The sequence below is a fragment of the Dermacentor silvarum genome, chromosome 4 (genome assembly GCF_013339745.2).
Source record: "Dermacentor silvarum isolate Dsil-2018 chromosome 4, BIME_Dsil_1.4, whole genome shotgun sequence".
Taxonomy (NCBI): Eukaryota; Metazoa; Arthropoda; class Arachnida; order Ixodida; family Ixodidae; genus Dermacentor; species Dermacentor silvarum.
In genome coordinates this window covers 111995797-112014257 of record NC_051157.2, presented here as the reverse complement: position 1 = coordinate 112014257, position 18461 = coordinate 111995797, and the positions used below count along the sequence as shown (strand labels likewise).

At 49.2% G+C, this 18461-nt stretch overlaps 1 protein-coding gene across 5 annotated transcripts in view; it reads left to right on the top strand.

The window, feature by feature from the left end:
• LOC119450503 (uncharacterized) overlaps positions 1-17137 on the top strand; it is a 228589-nt gene extending 211452 nt beyond the window's left edge. For all 5 annotated transcript variants that reach the window (XM_049665925.1, XM_037713981.2, XM_037713979.2 and 2 more), the window contains 10 exons: positions 1917-2065; positions 2475-3813; positions 4152-4262; positions 4738-4855; positions 5276-5386; positions 5479-5525; positions 6838-7024; positions 7834-8075; positions 9374-9504; positions 14543-17137. In XM_049665925.1, coding sequence (XP_049521882.1) covers positions 1917-2065; positions 2475-3813; positions 4152-4262; positions 4738-4855; positions 5276-5386; positions 5479-5525; positions 6838-7024; positions 7834-8075; positions 9374-9504; positions 14543-14755 — 2648 coding nt within the window. In that variant the 3' untranslated portion in view covers positions 14756-17137. The remainder of the gene's footprint in view (positions 1-1916; positions 2066-2474; positions 3814-4151; positions 4263-4737; positions 4856-5275; positions 5387-5478; positions 5526-6837; positions 7025-7833; positions 8076-9373; positions 9505-14542) is intronic.
• The last annotated feature ends 1324 nt before the right edge of the window (positions 17138-18461 follow it).

Sequence of the window (18461 nt, the reverse complement as noted above, 5' to 3'; positions counted from 1 at the left end):
TTGGTTCTTACTTTTTATACTCCATTGTTTCGCTCAATTGCTTGTTTTCTTTGACTGAACACTTACGCGGACGTCGTACCACGTGTCTTCTAGCGACCACTATTGTTGCTCATCGACTGAAGCGAGCTGACGCTAAGTGCTCGTCATTGTTGCGTTTATACCTATGTTCATATCTTCATGCAATTTCTCTGCATTCATTAAATAATGAAACTTTGTGGAAAAGACGACGATGGAAGTGGCCAACATTTCCAATATCATCAAATAAATCAAATCAAGTCAATGCGTAAAGTAACGGCTTAAACGGCATGAAAGTGAACTCTCCTCGCCAGATGACCGATATGCTACTGACTGCTAGACATGAAAAACGTGGGAAAGAAACATACAAAAAGTCGCAATCGAACCCTCTCCAAACTGCTCACAAAGTCTCCCTTGCTTATTAACAGCGAAGCTGTTTACCGTAATTTGTGGTGCGTATCAAGAAACAACCAAGAAAGAAAATAACTTTCTTGCCTAAGTGGGATTCGAACCAGCGTATCCACGCTACCAAGGCGAGCGTCGTAACCACTAGGTTATACAGCCACGCTTGCAGAACGTGCATTTATGCGAACCATATGATTGCGTTCGAGCGTCGTCGTCTTCGTCCACAGCTGGCGCGTTCGCACGCTCTCGTGAATGAGTGAAATAACCTTATTTAGGTCCAGAGAAGACGCAGGGGAGACCCCGTGTCACCCGGCTAGTCCCACGTAGGGATCGCCAAGCCGACCTTGACGGCCCCGATCGCGGGCACTCTGGACGGCCAATGCTCTGCGAGGTGAAGAGGTTTTGCGCGCTATGCTCGGGAGAGAGATAAATAAAATGAGAGCGAGAGAGAGAGAGAGAGACACGCATTCACTAAGCGGGTCTGCTAGAACGCGTTGTCAGCATTGGAACGCGGTGTCGGCATTGGAACGTGGTGTCGGTGTTTCAAGCTGCGCTATGCAACGCGCAGTGGCGGCCGTAATTTCGAGAGAGAGAGAGGCATTCACGGAGCGGGTCTGCTGGAACGCATTGTCGGCATTGCAAAGCGAGGCAACGCGGTGTCGGCATTGGAACCCAGGCGCAGCCAAGGCCGCACTATAGCTACTGCCAAGTTCAACCTAGCTGCACGAATATAGGCCCAGCTATAACCAAGTTTAAACCTCGACATAGCCAAGTTCAGCCTAGCTACAACCAAGAGACGCAATCAATCGGCCAGCTTCGCTGTGTCGAGCTTTGCGCGGCCTAGTGCAAGCTTTCGCCTTTTTGGTTAGGAAATGCACTTCCGACAGAAGGCGGTGCACGTGCCCTCAGTGCCTTCCTCCAGATAAGCGATGATACAGTATACCAACTCTGCCAGCGCACTTTTCTTAAGTCATGTGGCCCAAATGAAGGCCGGAATCGCTATCGGCGGCGCGCATAGTGCCGGAACTAGTTTTACGCTTGCGAAGTACATCACATGTATGTCTCATGCTCGAATCGTGACCTAAACAAAGTGCAGAATCTGCACGAGTAATAAATTAATCTGTCTCCTAAACAGAAAGAAGTGCTGTTCCACTAAGCGAATAAGAGAATTCAGGATGGCTAATTCAGTCTGGAGTGATTCGTGCTCGAGCCGCAACTGTGGATTTATATGCGCATGCACTGATCTCAATCAATTACCTAGGTATATCTACAGTTTTGACTCAGCAGGCTTACACTTTTGGTATAATTTTTTCTTACAGTTGGCTTGATGACTGTATGACTTGACTAGAAGTATGACTAGTATGACTAGAAGGCATTATCTAAAGCAAATAAGCTTAATGTCGCATTCAATGCGTATAATATGCTGTCACTTATCATTGGACATTACCACTCAACTGCCTTGTTCTTCTTCTCCTTGCTCCCACCAACACTTGCAGTGCCATTCACAACGGCGTCGTCGATCATTCACCTTCCAATCGTCATAAACGAGCTGACCACGTGCAACAACGAGGAACACTATAAAAACGACGTCACCCAGAAAATGATCTGTGGAGACGGGCGCCAAATGAAGCGTCAGCTGTGCGACGTAAGTATACCACTTTGAGAAGTTCCCGATGTCCGATTCGACACAATTCGCTTATTCAATTTGGATTATGCAAGGAATGCTTCCTTACGCGGTGTTGACCGTAAACGTTTGCAACGATTTGACAGTAACTCGCATTGTGCAAGGTGGCTGTGTATATACGAACGTTCTCTATTGATTTTCATTGTAGTTAAACAGCCATGATTCCTCTACTGGGCCTGAAGAGGTGAACCATTTCGCGAGTAAAGGGTTGTAATAAGTTCTCTGCTTCTGAAGAAAACAACTAATTCGTAGACGAAATTGACGTTAACGGGAAGTTGCATACGTAAACGAGCAACTTGCAGACGCGCCTTTGTCAAACCAGCAGCGCCGCATCTTCCATAACCTGTACTTTATTTTTTCTCTCGGCCAGGGGGACCTCGGAGCTCCCTTGATGTGCCTCTCGCCCAACAACATCTGGCGCCTGGCCGGCGTGCTCAGCTACCAGCGGCACTGCGGCACCTACCAGAAGCACCCGTCCGTGTTCTCCAACATCTACGAGATGCGGGACTTCATCCACAACGTAACCGGCCTGCTCTCCTACAACGTCACTCACGACCCGCAACTGTACACCCTGCTCGAGTTCCCTATGGCTGACGACGGCAACGTCTCGGCGGCAGTCCGCTCGCACGCCGCCGGCAAGATGGCCGGTCTCGAGCACAACGCGTCCGCCACGTCAGCCGCGCTGTACTCTCACGAGAACATCCTCGGCGAGCATGGGGAGAACGGCAGCGCAACGACTACGACGGCGGCGTCGACCAGCGCGGACCACGACGTCATGTTCCTCGACTTAGAGGGCATCATACCCAAAGTGAACCACACGAAGGACTCGATCCTCGACTCGGAAGGAGGAGAAGGTAACGTCACGGCGACGACGACGACCACCGTGGAGACTCCGACGACGCACAGCGGCGCGGGTGTGGAAGCCAGGCTTCAAGAGGTCGACCACGCGGGTGCCCACGCGACGACCACGACGATGACGACGACGACTGCGAACGCTACCGACGGCCCGATGGTCGTCGTCGCCACCACAACAGTTGACCCTCACGAGAGCATGGCCTCTCTGAGGCTCATGGACGCCGACTCGGGCGACGTCTCGCCATCGAGCGAGACCAGCCGCGATGCCTCCGCGTCCTTTGTTCAGCATGCTCACCATCACGACCACGAAAACCGGCACCACACCGCGCCAGCGAACGATACGAGAACAGAAAGCAGGGGCCGATCTGCGCTCCTCGCCAATCGGACAGTGGTCGGCGAATTGCAAGCGTTCATTGAGCGTAACAGCGCCGAAGAAATGATGACAACTGAACCGGGTTTGGTGGAGAACGGGACTGCAGTTGAAGGAACTATGACAGCGATAGAAACGACGACAGGAATGTCCGACGAGGTCGTCCATGCCACTACGCACGACAACGCTCGATCGCTGCTCAAGGAATGGAACTGGACGAATGGAACGACTTCGACGGCCGCGACGATCGGTTCCACCACGGAAACGACCACGATACTGGCGGTGACAAGCCAGCGGCACGATAGCCATGCCTCCGTGACGATGCACGATAATGGCACGACGACAGTGGCGCCTGAAAGCTTGTCAACGCTGGCAGCCGCAGCAAATCTTACTGGCGAAGATTCGCGTAGTACCACTACCGAGGCTGCAATCGTCGCGACGCCGGCAGTAGCAAAGAACGACACACTGCAGATCGCATCTCATAGTAAGTTTGTCCCGTGTTGGAAATATATAATGACACTGCCGTAATGAAACGCTGCCTCATGCAGTTCCATGCATGACCTTTCGTTATTATTCCCAAGAATTGTTGCCGATCCTGCACAAATTCTGCGTCATTTCAGAAGCTGTAGTAAGGACAACGTATGAAATTACTAGACTACATTCGAAACGTTTGAACAGGGATGCACGGCAACTTGCACGACAGTAAACTGCGTATTAGTTCGTCTCATCGCTGAATTGCAGATTGTTTGAGGTGACGAAATCTTCCATGTGAATGTCAATTTACTTACCCTTCTTCTTTTCTTTCTTTCTTTCTTGCCGCAGATTCGACCTGCCTAGGATTCAGCTGCAACTCCGATGATGTGTGCATTGACCAGTCCGGCGTTTGTGACGGCAGTTACGACTGCAAAGATGCCAGTGACGAAATTAACTGCGGTAAGCAAACCTTTCCTTTAGCGCCCTCTCTGCCGAACTACTACTTGACTAAACTAGCGTCACTGTGAAAAATATGCGAAGATCTGTCAACACGATTTGTTCGCTGTGGTAACCACTAGCCTGACCGAGCGAAATAGTGTCAAGTTCATCAAGAATGCGACACTGGCGACATTTGTTTCAACTAAATATTGTAACGAAAAGGCCCCCTAACCATTCGCTTGTCTATAAAGCGCGCAGCTCTACGGGCAGTTACGTTCGTCACAGAAACGAACCTCTCCCTTATTTCCGCCTGACATGCAATCTATTGAATGTCAACAAAGTTTAGCTTTAAAAAATAATTACGAGAAATAGATTCTCAAAGTTTGCTGACAAAAGAGGCGGCAGAGAAATAAGTGTACGTGTTACCTGCAAAATCAACGAGTGGTTTGGTTAAAGAATGCGGATGATATTTTCTTTCGGTTTTTATTTTCTGCAGTCCAACTCAAGGATGCGGTTGTTCACGGGAGAACAAAAGGAGCCGGTTGGATGCCTGCCTGCGGGGACACCTGGGACGATGCACTCAGTGACAATGCTTGTCGAGAAATGGGCTTCGAGTACGTACCTTGATCCAAGAGCTCTGGTTCTCTTCGGTGTGAATAGTTTACGCTTCTGAATCACGCATTTATGTAAATTTATTGCCTAGGTGATTCTGTGGCCACATATCTTACTTGAATAACACTAAATTCCTTATGTTATCACCCAATTGAAGAAATTCACCTCCAGCCTGAAGTCGCGAAAGTTCCCTACTAACAAAAGGAGTCGCAACTTTACGCGAATTTTGGTCGCTTTTACATAATTTATTTTTTTATCTGATGATAATTCCCGTATAACTGATGTCACAATTTTAGAACTCAGATGGATGCGTTAAAATTGTCGTTAAGAAGTTATTATAGGTCATATTGTCTTACAATGTTTTTGATAAGGTGTTATAATGCACAAAATGTTCTGTTTCTCTTTTATTTTTTGTTTTTCAGGAAAGCTTCGGAGACCAGTATTATTGCGCTCGAGTCACCGTATACGATGTCCCTTCGTAATAGCAACAAGTCACATGAGCAAGCGAGCATACTGCAGTCACTGACACTCAGGTAAAGAGCTTGCCATGCTAGCTGCTTCATTATGAAAGTGCATTTGCGTTAGCCGTGTAGTTTACGCTGGCTGTGTTTTTATCTTCCCATAGCAATGAAACGTGCAATACCAAGGTTACAATGAAGTGCCATCATTACCGTAAGTACCAAACAACTTTGAATTATTGTTAGCTGTGTTTAAGAGGATGTTAGCGCATGCACATGGCGCCGGCTACACCTCTTTGGCTTGATAATTGCGCTCAAAACAGCAAAGTGATAGAAAAAACATTAATAAATGAAATCGCAGTTTCGCCCGCAAGGCGAAGCACCGATTGCGATAGCAAATTAGTAGAGTGTCACACGAAGTAAGGATAGTAGTTTTCTCGGCTGTATTAACTTGTAAACATTCGCTTACTAACTAAATTAACAAGCATGGTGTCATGCGTGCACAAGCAAACATGCACACATCTCTCGATGACCGCAGAAACTCGCTGTCAAAAACGCTGGAGTGAGGAAGCGCAGCATGAGCCGCGAGCGTATCGACCTTCGTGCTGCCTCTCGCTTCAACGAGAACTAAGCAGTGAAAACACGGCGCACACGAAGTTATCAGCAGTCGGCGCACTCTTATCTCCATCGCAGATTGCTTTCAAGATGAGGCCCGCGCTGCCTCGCGCGGTCACGCCATACGCAGCAGCCGTCAGATTAAAACGCCCCCCCCCCCCCCTCCCTCCCTTCCGCCTGGTGCCTTGCGCGCAAAAGAAAACGGCGCGCTTCCTCCCCGCTTTCCTCCCTTGCGCGAGCGAGATTGAGCCGCCATCGTCGGCTCACCCTCACACGCTTTCGCTCGCGCATACAGCATACGGCGCGCGGCGACGATGTTATCGCCCATGGACTTTATACGGAACATCACGGCGACTGCAGAAATGCGTTTGGAGTGTCCATATAATTGTTGTCACAGTAAAAAAGAGTGACATCAGTTCTAATATCCACGGACAGCACAAATAATACTGAGCTTTTAGAAAATCCGAACCTGCTTGGAAACTAAGTTATTTTAGAGCGGCAGAACATTGAGCTGAGGAACATGACGTGGCTTTTCCTCAAGCTTTCGAATAAGCTCTCCAACGCACATTTTAAACAATAGCAACATTAAGCCAAACTGTCATCAGCTGGGGATCACGTCAGAAGGAGACAGGTGCCCCCAGCCATTCAGCACGTCAGCAGCAGACGAAATGGACATGTCCACTATCAAAATAACCCCTCCACCCCCCCCTCCCACCCTAAGATTCTATCGTACTATGTACAGCCAAGTTACTGGAAGAGAGACTTGACTATACAACTACATCGTGATTGCGTGTAACAGCTAAATAACGTTATTTTTGTTGTTGCCTCATAACGCCAAATCCTATACCAAGCGGTTTCGCTGCAGCACGGACAAACTGAAAACTCATTCGTCTCCATGTTTAATGTTTCAGAGTGCGGGCACTGGAACGCGACGTTAGCGGCCTCTGCCGGCCATTCCTCCGAGTCCGGTTCAACGGATGCTGGTCATTCCGGACACTGGCCGTCGACTGGTGTCCTGTCCTCGAAGGATAGACACTGTGCTGCCCACCTAATTTCAAATCGCTGGCTTCTGACTTCTGCATCCTGCATGAATGAGAGGTAAATCCTCGCTCACCATCCCCGTGCGGTCGATAAACGCCGACTGATAAGCACAGTCTGTGTAAAATACTATAGGCACTACACCACCGAGATAACACGCGGAGTTTGTAGGTAGGTAGGTACAACTTTATTCGACAATAGGTGTTGCTCAAACTCTACAAACTTTCTACATACTCCTTGAGCGGAGTTTGTAGAAAGCGCTGATGATCGCCGGTTTTGTTGGTGAACCTGCGTTCCGTAGGTTTTATTGCTCTTAATGAAATATTTTCGTACGTAGCCGTAGAGGTTGCTGAAAAGGTTAGTTAATAGATTTCCGCGTTGGTGTAAATAAGAGTAACGAAATCTGTTAACTAGAACAGCCCAGTATCATTTCACGGAACATTCCGCATATAAATTAAATAATTAGAAGTTCGTCAGAGAAAGTTTGTTAATTAATATATACATACATTAACGATTATTGCGGATATTCTGATGTCCGCTTCTACTGTGAAGCCTGGCCGGCAAAAATTGTCATTTTGTACCGAAACCCCTTTTAATATATAGTCGGAGACATTCCACGTAGGAACACAATGTATATATTACTAACAGGCGTCGAATAGATACAAATGAAAGGGCAGCCACAAGGACATTCCGCACGGGCACAATAAAGAAAAAAAAAGGAAAATTCACGTTATCTTTTTTTCCCCAATGCCACGCTAAATAGGCGGCACACGAGGTGGCGCTACAAACGCAAAGCGTTGCAAACACTATATGATGGTGAAATGCGGAACTGCCTTTCTTCGTCTAACTTCAAATTTTGCACGTCGCAGTGATGCTGGCTCCTGGACGTTCCGGTTCCTGCAACCGCACAGTTCCGGTTCCGCACCGCACTACTCCGTCAGCGGCATTCTCTTCAACCATGGAGTGAACATGTCTCAGCAAATGGGCGTGGCCCTCGTCCGCCTGAATCGCATCATTGAAGTCTCTGATCGTGCCAGGCCCATATGCCTGCCAGAAAAGGAAGCAGAGCCGAAGAACTGCGCCATCGCGAGCCTGGTCACGTCCGTCGCAGGTGAGATCGTCTTGTCGCACTGGAATTCGTGATATTTTGCTCATACGCTGCGTCGTGCAAGTTGCTATAGGTCTGTTCGCCGTTAAAAAATGCTCTAATACATCTAACAAGGCAGGCAATTGCCGAGTCTGAGCGATGGCGGCTGCTGCAGTCGTTGAATGCAAGATACGCTTGCATTTATTATTTGAAGCTCAGTGCAACCGCTGATATGCCGGTAACGGGACCACTGTTATTTCGAGCAAAAAAAAATAGAGAACAAGAAAAGAACAGGGGTCATATTCACGCACGAAAAACTCCTTACGCTAAAACTTTGTAAATGCAGATGCTTGGGAATCGTTATTTTGGACATATAATTAGAGAACGCGGCTGGCCAACGGGAAACGGCCCTTAATAACGAAAAGCTTTGTGAGTTAGGCCCCAATTTTCTAGTGACCAGTGGTAGAACGTGTCAGTTGTGCAGACGTCATGACCTTTCGTGAGGTTGCCCGGCACCGAGATGAAGAGGTTGGCCCCCTCACCAACCAGGGAGAGAGCGTCGGCTTTCGCTTAATTGATTGGCCTGCATTGCAAAATAATATTTGGCCTGGATAATTATTGTGACGGCGTTCCCTAAATACGCTATTGCGCCAAGAAATTCGACCAACTAAGTAACTTTAAAAACTGAGCTTGCTCGTTGCACTGGTGCAAAGTCTTCTGGCACGTCGCGCACACGTCAGTTTAGGTGGAATCTAAACTTATGGAAGAGCTACGTGTGTACGTTTCAGGGCAAGAAAGAGAGAAGTGGTGGAGGCGTGATGTGAGAAGGTGCTGCAATATTTCGTTAAGTAACCAAAAAGAAATAGCGTCATCTATAACCCCATAAGCATGGGCACAAAATAACAGGCGCACTCAGTGGTTCGAGTCATTCAATTGCAATTCTGCTTGTTCACACTTGTTCTTCAGGTTATGTTGTCCAACGCCTCTTGTTTGTCATATTTCAAGCAAAAGAAAAAAAAGGCAGTATAAAACAAGAATGGCGGAATAAGAAGCGAAGATATGTACAAAAATATCAGTCTACAGCTATTATTCCGCAAGTGCTGCATGCTAGATGGCGCCACGTGAGATCGCCGCAGCGGCCACAGAGGCAAGTTTGTCAAACTTCACCATAAGTGGCGATTGAAGACAAGAGCACGTACTTCATGTGTTTAAACTTAATGTCGCAAGTCGTTTCAGTAGCAGTTTTATGTGAAGAACCTTCAGTTTCTTGTTATTAGGCTGTCGCTAGTCCTCTTACACGATATTACATTCTTATCTTCCAGATCATTCGCATCAGCTGAAGATCGCACCGGTCCACATCATGCAAGCTTCACATTGTCACACCGACCATCCTGAACATGACGGAAGCACGCTATGTGTACAGATCTTGGAGCACACAACGCCTCTATGTCAGGTAACACGCTGCACAGTTACTTCTGCGCGCGTTATTGATATTAAGGTACGCTTGCTCAAGTTACAAAATGGCCCAAGCACATTTAGTCAGTAGTGACATGCCAGTCACTGCAAGCACAGAGAGGCAGAAAGGAGGTGAAAGTAAAAAAAAAAGAAAAGTTAATACAAAAGTTAAAAAAGCGGGCAAGTTTGCACTCGGTCGTGTAAAACTTAGGCACAACGAAAGTGTCAATCCTCAAGTCTTACTGGCTGCTACTGCTTGGTTGCCTGCTAGGTATTAACTTGGTTTAACTTAACTACGCATGTAGGGAAGGTATTCTCGAGCGATGATTTTCGGAGGTACCTTCCCTTTCGCGGCATTTCACGTGGCTATCGCTTGGACGCGTCGGCGACTACGAGCGACAGCTTTCCTGACATGCCACAAACGCGGCCAGTCAGGCAGGCAGGCAGGCAGGAGCCGTGTCTGTGTCGGGCGAAGCGAGCGCGCTCCTGCGCCGGCGATTACTAGGCAACGCGAGGTGACGTCATCACTACGACTTCGGCGCATGCGTGGCTAGGCAACGTGGGCGGCGTCGGCAGCAGCTCTGCGCGTTGCCTCGTTGGTGCTGCTACAATTTGTTTCTCTCTCTATTTCGTTCTCATTTTCTCTGTCTCTTTCCCAAGCATTGCGCGCGCCGCGCGCATGCTCTCTTTCCCTCTCCTTAACCTTCCATGTCAAGGCAACATATGCACGGCACGGAGAGGAGGCGAAGCACACGCCGCTCAGCGAGGTGGTTTCTAGGCAATGCAGTGACGTCATAGCTCGGCGAGGTTTTGCGACATCAGGCGTCACTTTTTCGGTTAGCTAGAACAGCTTCGTTGTTTAAAAAATCGGGGTAGCGTGCATTAGTGGCGCAAGGCTAAAGACACATCGGAGCTCATTGGTTGCTAACTGGTCATGGCTATACGAACTGATGTTAAGTTACACGAAGTAATGCCAAGGGATGCTAAGTTGTACGAAGTGTATAAGCATTTCCTCGTGGTCCGTGGCATCGGGGAACGCCTCGCGAAGCACTTGCAATCCGAGCACACGTAGGGGAAGTGGGGCGAAAGCTATGCACAGTGTACGGGTGGCGCGCAGCAGACGAAACGCGGGGATGACGTGACGGCGTATGCGCAGTAGCGCGCAGCTGGTGGGAGCTCGGCCGAGTCGCATCCAGAGGCGCCTGCTGCAGTCACGGACACCGCGAGCGTTCGGCGCTAATGCGGGGAAACTGAGAAGCGCGGTTGGCGTCGGCAGCACCTCTGTGCGTTGCCTCGTTGGTGGTGCAACAATTTGTTTCTCTCTCTCGCTCCCATTTTTTTCTTTCTCTCTCCCGAGCATAGCGCGCGACGCTCCCCGAGGTGGCTGCTAGGCAACGCAGTGGCAGGCAGCTGCAGGCGCCGCTGGTTGCCATGGCTAGGGCTCGGCTGGCTTTTCGTGAAACGCGCACGTTTTACAGCTGGCTTAAACAGTTTCGCTGTTAAAAACATTCTTGGGTTTTACGTGCCAGAACCACGATCTGATTATGAGACACGCCGTAGTGGGGAACACCAGATTAACTTTGACCCCCTTAACGTACAGCCAATGCATGGCACACAGGAATTTTTGCATTTCGCCTCCACTAAGATGCGACTGCCTCGGCCTGTATTTCAGCCCGTGACCTCGTGCTTAGCAGCAGCACCACGGCGGGTACATAACAAAAAAGTACTCAGCAATTTACTCTATATAGGGGGGTCATATACAGCAACCGAGAAAGCCATGATGGTTTTAGCACTAGTTGCGGCGCACTTCAGTATGAACAGTATGAAGTGGAGGAACTGCAGGTGGGGCAATCTTAGTATATGGCGAACGTCCTCCTGATCGTTGCTGGCACAGAAGCAAGTCGGTGATGACACATGTTTTATGCTGTAGAGGAAATGTTTTGTGCACACTGGACCAAGGCCTTGCTAGTTCTTGAAATTTACTGATTCGAGCGGTATTTTAGACGAGGGTCCACTTCGTATAGAATCGTCGGGCCAGGCACTGTAGCCCCCGTAGAGCTTCCGAGGCCTTGAAGTCACAGTGGTGGTTACAAAATTTGTTGCAGTTTCGCCCGAAAGGCGAAGCATCAATTTCGATAGCAAATTAGTAGAGAGCTATTCGGAGTAGGGATATTAGTTTTACCAACTGTATAAACTTGGACATGCAGCAGCACCAGCAACGCGCAGAACTGTTGTCGACGCCGTCGCCGTGTTGCCCGCGTCCGCACCGAACGCGCGCGGCGTTGGTGACTGTTGCCAGGGCCTCTGGGGGCGGCTCGGAGGTTTTCGACGAGATCAGAACAGGAAACTCGTCGAGCAGCGTCGGAAGTCTTTACCACCTTCTCGCCTCGCAACGTTTTATTGCGATAGCAATTATATGGATACTCCAAAGCAGATTTCTGCCGTCGGCGTCGCCGTCGCCGTCGCCGTGAGGTTCCGTATGACGTCAACGGCGATGAAATCGTCGCCGCGCTCCGGACGCTGTATGTGCGAGTGAAAGGGCGCGAGGGACGCGCGCCTCTTTGAGTGTCCATATAATTGCTATCGCAATAATAAACAGTGCGACTCACTCTTTGGTGCTTTGGAGCACCAAGCTTGCCACAGAAGGCCGGCGACAGGATCAAGCTGTAGATCTTGCCATTTCAGAAGTGGCTCTAGAACGCTCGACGAACACTGCACTTCATGGTCACATAAGGCAGCTCAAAGGCTATAATATTGGACGAAGTGGACAAGAGCGTTCGTGGCATTCGAGTCCTGCGTCATTAGGGCGTATTTGTTGGGCCCGGCTTATCGTTTGACAAGCATCAGTTCTAACGCATCAGCTCTCATTTTTGCACTGTTAGTGTGTACTTCTATAGATAATCTTCCTGTATCGTCACGGACGCAGTTTCTCCCCGTACAGTACCCAACCTTAACGGCCATGATGACGTCAATGCACCATATTATCACGTGTACATTGTTCTACTTTCTGACGGTGGCCGTTCTTCTCCGGATTATCACTGTTGTCAATTTGTCGCTTGGCGCAAGACGCGCCTATCGTCCTGTCACGTTTCTTGTTTACACAGCGACGCACTATTACCCCAAGATGGCGGCCCCGATGACGTCAATGCAAACCCTCTATAGTTCCCTGCTGTACAGACGCACTGTTTACAATGTAGGTGCGTAAGTTCGCGGAGACAGAGTAGCAGAAAAACGGGACAAGGCTACATAACATGAGCACAACACTCCAGATGCTCGTTGGCCCCGAGTTATTCACGTATGTAATCATTCGAAAAAAAAAATATGTACCATGGAGCTCCGTTTAGAGTCCCTCGCTTCCGTAAGAATCACACGTGTGTGCCATTGCCTTGGGTCGTCCGTTGGAGCTCTTTTGGTACAGTTTTTACTTAAACTACCTTGTTTACACTATCGAACACGGGACCCAGCTCTGTGGCTACGGCAATATTATGTTAAAGGAAGCACGCTTTCACTAGAATATTTCGTCGCTACCGCTGGCATTTGCCAATGTATCGATTGCTGCTGGAACGTTTAGATAACCTTCGCTCAGTTAACCGAAGCAACTGTGTCATCTTTGTAAGGTAGCTAGATCTGTATTGCCGTCTGTCTTGACGTTCAGAATGGACACGTCCAAAACCAGACCAATAAGCGCCTATGGAGTAATTTCTTTTCTAAGCCCGCAATAACTCTATTATTATCGGCAGCACTTCACTGGGCTCCTGTAGGCTGCGGGGAAGGCGTAGTTTAGGCGTAAGACGGAACAGCGTGAGAGCTCCTACTGTGTTTACTTTCTGTTTGCTTAATTTGCGCTACGATGTCTTCCCCAAGGTTCAAACAACTTGCCCAGCAGCGAGTTCTTTTTAGAGCCTTGGAACGCATAGCGTAAAATGCTCTAAAAAGGTTTACAGAAAGTGCACATGACGCTGGTAAAAAATAATAATAGCATCAGAAAACGATTTCCTTTTTTCTGTATGTATTGTAGATCTCTTTCTCCTTTCGCTTATTTCATCAAACTGTGCGGTGTAACGTCTCGAAACCACATAGTAGAACATTTTGAACATCCGGGCGAGCATTCTTGCATTTCACCTCCATCAAAACGCGCCTGCCGCGGCCTGGAATCCAACCCGTGACTCCAACTCAGCAGCCACGGCGGGCGGGTTTCTGTCGCTTCAACCTAATATAAATTAAATTAAATGCTGGGGTTTTACGTGCCAAGACCACAATCTGATTATGAGGCGCGCGCCGTAACTTTTGACCATCTGAGGTTCCCTAACGTGCACCCAGTGCACGGCACACGAGTGTTGTATGCCCATGAAGCTAAAAAATGTCAGTTTCGCCCTAATGGCGAAGCAATGAATGCGATAGCAACACAGCAATGTCATAAGTAAGGTGAGCGGCTTTGGTAGCAATATGAATTGTAGTAAACATGAGCTGATTAAGTAAGCAGGTGTGCTGCGGCGTAAGTGGACCGACATGAAGAGAGACTCGATGACCACGAGAAGGCGCGTGTGAAACGGTGGTGTTGATGAGAAGCGTTTCCCGTGGGCAGCGCGTGCGAAGGGACACACCTGTAGCGCTGCACTGCCTGATCCGGGCAGCATTGCATGTGTAGCGTGCGTTGGAAAATGTGGCCCGACTATTACTAACTGAATGAACAAGCGTTGTGTGAGCGCGCACAAACAAACATGAATAGATCATACTGAATGACTGCAGACAACGACTGTCAAAACGCTGGCAGCAAGCGCATACGCCGCAGAGGGCGAAGGTACGTGCGGTCTATCGCTGCAACGGAAACTGAGCGGCGAATGCACGGCGCATAAAGGTCAGAGCCGTGTGGAGATAAGAGACGGTGCGGGCGAGCGACGAGCGCGGTTGTTGGCAGAGTAGAAGTAGAAGTAGAGTAGAGCGACCTCATGCTTCGCAGCCTAACGCCGAAGTCACTGAGCAACCAGAACGGGTAGTTTCAACTTCGGTTGTGTTCTCCTCGCTCTCTTTTGCAGCCAGCGGCAGAGGCAGCCCTAATGTGCACCGGCCATGGCGGCCAATGGGAGCTGCGCGGGTTGCTCCCGGAGTCGTCGGTTCAGAGGCTATGCTCGGAGGACGGCGCCGCCGGCAACTCCACGGCGGCGCTGCACGCAGTAGGCAGCAACAGCGTCCTACACTCGAAGCACTGGGTCCTGGACATCGTCGGTCACGGCTTGGCAGTCAACTGATGACGATCGGCGGGCGGATCGTGTACGCCAGTGACGTCATCACGGCGTATTTCTTCCGCTAGAGACACCTCCCGGCCGCGAGAGGAACACTGTGATACAACAAAATCGGACCCGTTCTCCTCCTCCCCCTATCCCCATCCCCCCTTTTTCTAACTTTTTTTTTTCTGAGTCTGTGCGCGTGGACACTATATTTCAACCGCTGTGCCAGCGTTACAAACCACGACGGGGAAAAAGAAAAACCACAAAGAAGTTGCTGCAAGTCAACGTGACAGACGCCTATAGCAACGCAGCGTAAAACACACAATACAAGAGGATCCAAGAAACACAAAGAAGGATGGGAACACGACACAGTTGCCAAGCAGAGGTCAGAAGCCAACAAAATGTGCGAGTGCCACTGCGTGTGTGTGTGTGCTGGGCGATGAACGTATTAGCCGCGTCATTTGTGTTGTTTATACTATAATAGGTGCGCTCTACTATAGGCGCGAGAAGTCTGCTTGAGTGCATTTATCTCTGACGACGCGCGCGCATGCGCGCTTGTGCCTTTAGGACGAAAAAAACAAAAACAAGAAAGAAACGGGCGTCAGCGAACGGGACAGTGTTTGTACATTGCTTTTTTTATGTATTTGACTCTCCGTTTCTCTGTGGTTCTCCGTTTCTCGACTTTCTTTTTTTTTGTGTGTGTGTGTGTTTCACCGGGTGCCAATGTCTTCTTCTGCGGAGTCTGTGCGGTTCGTCGTGCTTAAGTGCTATAGGTCACAATAGAAAACGAGCGTACCCCCATGCCACCGCAGCGATGTACTCTGTGATGGTGAGCGCTCTGTATTCACACGTGACATCGCTGACATCGCTGTATACTTCAGGCTTTCAAGCGGGAAATGCGACCCCTTCAAAGGGTCGCTTCACTTCTTTTTTTTTTTTTTTCTGGTTCAGACGCCCGTCACCTTTTTTTTCTGTATTTTTGTACCTTTTTATTTCGAGTGTTTGTTTTTGCTGTATTTGGGACGGCAAACCTTTTTTGTCAGTCACGCAAACGCGCTGGTTTATTCTCAATGCGCGCGTCCCTGCGTCTGCGAGTGCTTTAGGTTTTATTACTGCGCAGGAGTGACTCGTTTTGTGAATATTTCTCGTGTCGCGTTGGTGCTGGACTTTCCGTAAGGAAAGTGAGTGAGACCAAGGACGTGATTTTTTTTCTTCTTCTTTTTTCTGTGTGTGTAAGTGCGAGAATAGAAGCGAACTGTGTTTAGATGCGATTTCTCCCATTGGTGCGCGACATATGACGTATTGTGCTTAAGAAGGTAGCCGCATGCGGTGCATGTTTTGGCTGCTGTCTTGAATGGAGCGCCTTCTTTTGTAACATATAAGAGCTTTCTGTCATGGGCAGGCTTCATTCCGCAATTACGGCGGCATACTACATACGTATTCATACCCACTTTCGAGGACCCTGACCAGCGTCAGACTGGTTCCCAGAGCGAATAATGAATCTTGTAGTTCGGATCTAAGATTCCCGAGATGTAGAGCGGCGGGAGCAGATCTCTTGACTGCGTTTCAAGCAGCCCAGCTGAATATTCAAAATAGTTTGCATTCCAGCAACGTCAACACGAAATCAGGTTTATATAGTACAAAAGGGTAGCACTAAGCTTCAGAGGCGGCACATGTCTTTACAAAGTCTGATCAAATAGACGTTTGTGACGTTTGAGCTCACTTGGGTATGTGAGCGAAATAATTTCGAAACGGGACTTTGTTGCAAATTAGAGGACTACCGGGTAACGAAAATTGACGTTGCTTTCATGAAAGCTCTGCCTAGTATAGTCATCAAAAGCATGCAAACTTAGTCGTTCGTCTCCTCGAAAGTAACTTGATTCTCGCGGCGACATTCTCACCGAGTGCTGCTGACAAGTTGAGCATAAAGCCTCAAAAGAGCACAGCTGGTGGCGAGCCACCGCTTTCTTCTTACTTTTCTTTTTTTTTTCCTTATCATCGGCGTTTTCTGTTGTATGTTTATGGTCGTATGTGCGTGTGTGCGTGCGTGCGTATGTTTCGCTTCGAGTTTATTTGCAAACTCGTGTGTGTGTGTGTGTGTGACCGTATGTATATGCGTGGGCGCGTGTGTCGTGTGCGATTGCTTGTGTACCGGAATGTTATTAATCTAGGTGCGTATTCTGTTCTAGGATATTTATATAAGCTATTTTATTCCTCGCTTTAACATGTCGTATGTTACCCTAACAGTCTTCCCCCCCTTTTTTTTCCTTTCTCTACCGTCGTCGTCTTCTCTTCAGCCATCCCTTCTCCTAAACTGTGAACCGGGATAGCGAGCCAACTGAACACGGCCTGTATAAGTGCAGTTCTGACCAAATGTCAATAAATACGGCGAAAACCCGGCGACCATTTGTACAAATCTGCTCAGTCCGCGCGTGTGTCGTGAAAAGACGTCAGGTGGCGTTGTGGCCTCTGCTGCTGGCAATGCAAGAACGCGCAGTTGCGGAGGCATAACTGCAAGTTGGTGAGTTGGTGTGCGTTCATCTTAATTCAACGCAGCTCGTACACGAATAAGGACGGAAAAGAAGAAGACGCGGGACTATAGCGCTGAACTCGCACCACGTTTTGAGGCAACAACAACAACTCGAAGCTCGGGGCTGCTACTGAGAAACAACTCATATCTATGTGCGCGACTATGGCGCGATGCGTAGCCCCCTGATGGACGGCGCACGAAGCGCACCTTAAGCACCCCGTGGTCGCTGACGAGCGCCAGCGCGCTGCTGGCGCGCGCGAGCAGCGCGAGCGAGCGACGCAGCAGGTGCGCGCCGGGAGAGGAGAAGCGAGAGAGGACGGAGTGACGTCACCCCTCCGCTGTGTTAGGCAGGCGTTCACCCTGTGCCCGGCGGTGCATAGCTCTGTAGTGGACAGTGTGCTTCGCGTCCGCAAAAGAAGCTTGACATCATGGCTGCAACATCAGCTTAGTTGCCCGACGAATAAATGTTTGCTTGTTCCGGGTCTTCTGTTCTCACAAGTTGGTTGCCCGGACGTGATGTCAAGCTGTTTAGCTTGTTTTAATTAGCTTGGTTTAAAGCGCCAGCTGTAAGGGCTGTAGAGTCTGCAAAGGAGTACGTTTACCTAGATCAATTACTCACAGGGGACCCTGATCATGAAAAAGAAGTTTACAGAAAAAAAAAAGTTGTCGCAGTTTCACCTGAAAGGCGAAGCATCAATTGCGATAGCAAATTTGTAGAGAGCTATACGGAATAATGATAGTAGCTTTATCAGCTGTATAAACTTGGACATGCAGCAGCACCGGCAACACGCAGGACTGTTGTCGACGCCATCGGCGTTTTGCCCGCGTTCGCACAAAATGCGTGCGGCGTTGGTGACTGTTGCCGCAGCCTCTGATATAAATAGGCACTGCGTGCCGCAGCTAAACGTCGCCTCCCTTCCCTCCCCCTCCCCCACGGTCTCTCGCTCGTCGGAAGAAGGCGCGTTTGCTCTACATGATAAGTGGTTCTTGAGGGAAAGGGAAAGGTTGGCGCTATCTTCTGCAGCCCTTGAGGGAGCACGGCTCAGCGCCAACTCTACATACATGGTGATTGTGAAGGAGAACAGAGACGCCTACTTCTGCAGCCCTTAAGCGAGCACGGCGCAGAACGCGCGTTTGTTCTCCGCTGTGCGTTCACTCCCCGTGAAAGACGCGCCCCTCGCGCCCTTTCACTCGCAC